Source organism: Felis catus, chromosome C1, assembly GCF_018350175.1.
Source record: "Felis catus isolate Fca126 chromosome C1, F.catus_Fca126_mat1.0, whole genome shotgun sequence".
Taxonomy (NCBI): domain Eukaryota; kingdom Metazoa; phylum Chordata; class Mammalia; order Carnivora; family Felidae; genus Felis; species Felis catus.
The window spans coordinates 191,372,412-191,378,417 of record NC_058375.1 but is presented as its reverse complement, the minus strand read 5'-3'; the positions used below and the strand labels follow the sequence as shown (position 1 = coordinate 191,378,417).

The 6,006-nt window shown below is 47.1% G+C and overlaps 1 protein-coding gene across 3 annotated transcripts in view; it reads right to left on the bottom strand.

Annotated features, from left to right (window-relative positions):
* Positions 1–1,586: 1,586 nt before the first annotated feature.
* The window catches only part of NRP2 (neuropilin 2), a 116,910-nt gene continuing 112,490 nt past the window's right edge, over positions 1,587–6,006 (bottom strand). For all 3 annotated transcript variants that reach the window (XM_045034364.1, XM_045034365.1, XM_006935486.5), the window contains exon 17: positions 1,587–4,900. In XM_045034364.1, coding sequence (XP_044890299.1) covers positions 4,596–4,900 — 305 coding nt within the window. In that variant the 3' untranslated portion in view covers positions 1,587–4,595. The remainder of the gene's footprint in view (positions 4,901–6,006) is intronic.

The following is a 6,006-nucleotide window of genomic DNA, read 5'->3' as shown; positions in this document are numbered from 1 at the left end:
TGAGGAGCTGTCTTTTCTCTAAATTAAGGAAGGCCAAAGGGTGATACAGATCAGAGAGCATCTTCCCACTGTGCCTGAAAGGATCTTACCCGGCTCCCCAGCCTCTTCTCCATGCCTCTCCCTCCTCACGATCCTGCTTTTAACCAACCATTGCTTTGTGTTCCTAGGGGGCGCAGCAAACTCTTTCCCACCGCGGGGATCTCTCAGTGCTGTTCCTTCAATTTGGAAAGCTTCTCCCAGGCACTTGGCTGAGCTGACTCCTCCCCATCAATTCAGGTTTTAGCTTAAATATTACCTCCTCAGAGGCCTTTTCTGACCACCCAGTTAGTGGGAGCGACCTTAGTGATTTTTTAAAGGGAGTTCTAAAGAGATATATTGTATTAGATTTCAGATTCATTAGATTTCATTATGATAAGTGTTGTTGACTCTAAAATTAGACAGTTTTATGTAATTGCTGCAAATCCTATAACATCAGTAATAAAGAGCCGTGTTTTGCAAATACAAACTCAAGTAACACAAATATTACACCTTCAATGTCTAGTAATTTTCCATCAGAGCCACCGGTTTATGGCTTTTACATAACCAGTCCTTATTCTATGTGTTTGGCTATTTGCTTTCTGTCCCCTTCACTGGAGTGTAAGCTCCAAGAGCTTATAGAATCAGGAAGTACTCAAAAACATTTCTTGAGTAAATGATTGAACCAAATTTCCTTTCCAGGGTGAATACAGCCTCAGGATGGGGGGTGGCAAATTTGTCTTGTGGAGTCTCCCATTTATGTGTATGTGGGAAGTTCATAGTACAGCTTCTCCCTCCTCCTTCCCTGGGACCTGGTACTGCCTAGAGGTGAACTCAACCTCCTAATTTAGCTTTCCCTGGCCAAAGTCTAGTTTGCTTTGAATCCAATAACCCATCGTTGAAAACATCCCTGACCATTTTGGGAGGCCAGGCTACTTTGCCTTTCTCTGAGACCAGAGAGAGGTTCTTAAACTTGAAAGTGTCCCAGAACCCCCTGGAAGGGCTATTAAAACACAGGATCCCTAGGCCCTCATCCCAGAGTGTTTTAATCAGTAGATCTGGAGTGGAGCCCAAGAATGTACAACTCTGACAAGTTCTCAAGTGATGCTAATCCGCTGGTCCACACTTTGAGGAGCAGTGTCACAGACCTTAAAATCAGCACAGATGTTGACAAGCTAATGTTTGACCAGGAAGAAGCAGCAAAGAGTCAAAAGTTGCAGGGGATTGGCAATATCTTGGGGGCGAGGGGGGAGTTGACAGGGATCATAGTCTTGGAACTTTACTGGGCAAGCCTTTGAGTTAAAGTAGCCGACCTGTCCAGGTAGCCCATTCCCCATCCCCATCTTTCACTTTATAAAAAGCCAGCCAATCGACCTACTAACTCCATAAGAAGTGTTTAGAAACATTGTCCTAGGAGAATGACAAACCATCCTGGTTTGGCTGGGATTGAGAGGTTTCCAGGGACATAAGATTTTCAGTACTAACACCAGGGGAAGCCTTGGGCAAACTGGGATGCTTTGGTCATGCTCAGTCCAAGTCTCTTTGTCTCCGATAAAAAATACGCAGAAAAATACCTCTGGTATAATGTTTATTTAAATAGCAATCTTAAAAAGGCTTTATACAAATCATATAAACACAGTTTGACCTTGTCGTTTATTTTTTACATTGAAGAATCACAGTAAAAGCTCTCAAGTTCCCATGATCTGGCTCAGCCAGCGAATGGTCGAATACCTTTAGCTGCAAACTCTGGAAAAGTTAATCTTCTGTGTGACAGCTTAACCTTTCCCCTTGTGTTCTTGTATTCATGCTCATTCCTCGGACCCTCAACCCTGTCAACTCCCCATCCCCGCCCAAGAGAGAAAGCGACCCTGTGGCCCTGTTGACTGCCTAGTCCGGGAGAGCGTGGAGGTAATGTGTCATTCAGTACAAGGCAAAAAAGGAGATCAATACTGTGAGTTGGGTTTCCCAAAGGGAACGATTCAAGGAGACGGGTCAGCTAGCCTACCTGCAGATAGAGAAAACAAATGCACCAGGGTGCCCCCTGGCCGAGTTAGAATCAGGCCCCACTGTCTTTCTGTCTTAGGACAGCCCAGCCTCCGGTGTCGGTGAGGTATCTACATGCAGCCCCAGATGGCCAGCTTTCCTTTAGCAGGGCCCACCCAGGGCCTCAAACCAGCCAATGGTGAGTATGGTTCGAGGACTGGGAGAGGGATGCAGGTTGGGTTGTGGGTAACTTAGAGGCGAACTGCAGGCCGAAGACAGGGCTGGTCTTTGGGGAACTGTACAATGGCCCGCCGAGCAGTGAGCGGGCCAGGACCCCCAGGGTAGGCTTTTGAACTTCTCTTCTTCTGCAGGCAACTTCTGGAAATCCCTAGGACTCGCTAGCTTCCTGAACACTGAGCTACGTGGGAAGGCGAAGAGGTGGGCTAATGAAAAACTTGCTTCTGCTGCATGCCCAGCTCGGGGGGGGGGGGGTCCTAAAGCTAAGCCCTTGGGCTTGACAGCTTTACTTTTCACCTCTAACTACCACTGTGCCAACGAGTGCGAGATCAGCGGTGACACTCGGGCCCTAGGTCAAAGTCACAACAACATCACTGAGTCCCACGTGACCATTCACATACACAGTAGATACAGAGAACTCAAAGGCTCGCAAAGACACACATATATGAATAAATAGCTGTCGGTTTGGACTCTCCCTCTCTGCATACAAAACACTGTGACATTACCATTTGAACTAGTATTTCCGTAAGTTAACATGTAAGGGAACCAGCCAGTCCCATTCACCCTTTCCCTTTCACCTGGGTAGGAGACAAATGAACTTGTGGGTGACCATAGCAGCAAAAATGGTCTGACAGTTTACCACTGATAAGCAATGGGCTGGGCATACTGGTGGGGTTTCAAAGGTATTTCCAGCACACAGGCAATCTTTAGGCATTACTACAAAATCAAGATTTGGATCTTGATGCGGACAATCTTATCCTTCACACGGTTTTTCTGATGCCTCCCCTTCTAGAGTAGCTGAGAGTCATCGAGGGCTATGACTGCGCCTCGGGAAGCAGGGCTCAATCCATTAGTAGGATCAGCGGTGAGTTGGGGGAGCTGGCAGTGGGGTCACAGGGGTTAGGGAAGAAGGGATGCCTTACTTAGAGGATACTCACTGATTTCTACATAGAGGGAAAATACAGTTTTCTTCATTGTTTCAAGGCACTTAATAAAAAATACATAAAGTGTGTGTGTGTGTGTGTGTGTGTGTGTGTGACCTAAGAGAGACCTAAGAACATAGGTCTCTCCGGGGTTGAAGCAGTGTTGTTAGTGTTTTGGTCCACAGTCCTTGCATACTTCTGGCTCAAATCAGCTCGCGTACATCCTACCTGCCTCTCCTGAAATGCTGTAAACCCCGAGGAATAGTCAATGTTTACTAGCCTATAGGAGAGACTGATTCATCAAAACGTCTCTGTACAGTCTGCTTAGCCTTGGCTATGACATGATCACAGAGGTTGGATTTCCTTTTCCCTCTCCACTGTTCTCCTTTCCGTCCAGTGGTCTCCTGTTACATTTCACTGGGGGAAAAACATACTAACAGCCTGTATTTGCCACCCCATCTCTGAGAGTATCAAACAATGCTATGCCTTGGGGACGAGACGCCCGACAAATGGGCGCACGTGTGTGTGTGTGTGTGTGTGTGCGCGTGTGTGTGTATGTTTTAGAAGAGCAAGGAGGAGGGTAAAGAAAAAGTAAAACCACCACCAGAGGCCCCACGAAGTAGCCTCACAGCCACAAATTCTAGGTCTAGATGTAATGAATGGCTCCTAGTCGCAAAGCACGTTAAGGCTTGTCCGCTTCTAACATGGAGGTGCTTCTGTGGATTTCTGACGTGTGAAGTTTCCTTTCTGGTTTGTTTTAAATCGCATATAAGAAAGAGCTATTCATGCTGACCCTAAAATGGCAATTTTCCCCTGGATAAAAAAAGTTAAAGGCAACAACATCCTACTTAAATGCTAGGACTGGAAACGGCAGCTTGTAGGGTTGGCTGGCATGAACCTACACAGCAAATCCCGTAAAGTCGTAAAACGATCAGAGGACAGGATAAGTTGGACGGCTTTTTTTTTTTTTTTAGCTTTTTTTTTTTTTCCTAAAGATGAAAAGTCTGAAAAGACCTTTTGCTTTTCAAGTGTTGATTGGAAAGAGGAAGCAGAGTACCATGACCGCCACTCTGCTTCTATCCTGGAAAAGTCATTCTCCTCTTCTGCCTCTTTGAGTTGCTCACAGACCAAAGAAATAAAATATAATAATAACAACAAACTCACAAACGAAATAGAACTGTGACCCCCAAAGAGATGAGCTCCCGTCTTAGTCCCGGCAACGACTCAGCCACCGCGCTTCTAGGTGGGTTGTAACCCCCTTTGCAGCTGCGCCTGCCTCCCTCTACTCGTCTGTCTGTTCTGTCCACACCTGTGGTATTCTGGATCGGTTTGATCGAGATTATGGCATTCAGTTTCCAAAGGGAAAAAAAAAAAACGTAATCTTCACTAGCCCCTCTTGCTGGAATGAAGCGTCAGATGTGATTTGGGTGCAATCCGTCATGCCTCGGAGCAGCACTTCTGGTGGTTCATCTTGACCTTGTGCTTGAGGCCGTCGTAGAGCTCGAAGTTGTAGTTCTCCAGCGTGGTGCAGCTGCGGGAGCTCAGCCCTGAGTAGGAGCAGGTGCAGTAGAGCAGGAGCCCCGCACACGTGGCCCCCAGGAGGACGCCCAGGGAGCTCATGGCGATAATGGTGATGAGGATGGGATCCAATGTGTAGAGCCAGCTCTTTTCTTTGTCGGCCGAAGGGGCACCAGACCCTGAGGTCGGGGAAGAAGAGTTGCTCCAGTCCACCTCATACTCATCTATGACACAAAGCATATGAGAATTGTGGGCACTGCCTCTTTCGAGGTGAAGTGACTGACACCCACCCCCCCGCCCCAGCCCGGTGTAGAGGTTCTTCAGGGCATAAGGACAGGCAGGGGGACCCTGGAAGTGCACTGGCTGGCGTCAAAGCCCAGCCTCACCAGGTCTTTGCTGTGTGACTTTGGGCAAGTTGCTTAACCTCTCTGCCTGTGTCTTCCCATCTATAAAACAGGGATACTGTTAAGGCTGCCTTTACTGGGTTGCTAGGAGGATTAAATGAATTAATAATTGTAAAGTGCTTGGTGTCCAGCACATAGCTAGCACTAAGTATTTGATATTTCAATAATTTGACTCCGACTAGGTAAGCTCAGATTTTGATAAAAGCTTCAGGGTGCCTTTGGGACACTGGGGTGGTCCCATGACCTGGGCACGCTTCTTTCTTTGCCTCCTCACCCCCCACGTCCACTTGCTTCAAGTTCAACCAAAGGATAGACAGGCTGAGACTATTTCCACACGACAAGTTTCCCAATTTAGTATTGCTGGCCATCTGAGCAGCAGACTTTTTTCAAGCCACCACACTCACTTGACATACACCTTACCTTACTGTTACGGGTTGAATTATGTCCCCCATATGTTCATATGTTGAAGTTCTAAACCCTAGTACCTCCGAATGTGACTTTATTTGTAGATAAGGGCCTTGAATTTTTTTAAAGTAGGCTTTACATCCTGCGTGGAGCCCAACGCAGGGCTTAAACTCATGGCCCCGAGACCAAGACCTGAGCTGAGATCAAGAGTTGGACGCTTAACCGACTGAGCCACTGAGGCACCCCTGGAGATAAGGTCTTTATAGAAATAATCAAGTTTAAATGAGGTCTTTAGGGTGGGCCCTAATCTAATACGGATAGTGTCCTTATAAAAGGGGGAAATTTGGAGGCAGACACAGGTGGGACATTGCCTTGAAAACATGGAGATGACCATCTACAAGCCAGTGAGAAAGGCCTGGAACAGATCCTTCCTTCCCTCATGGTCCTCAGAAGGAACCGGCCCTGCTGACCCCTTGATCTTGGACTACTAGCCTCCAGAAAGGTGAGAAAATAAATTTCTG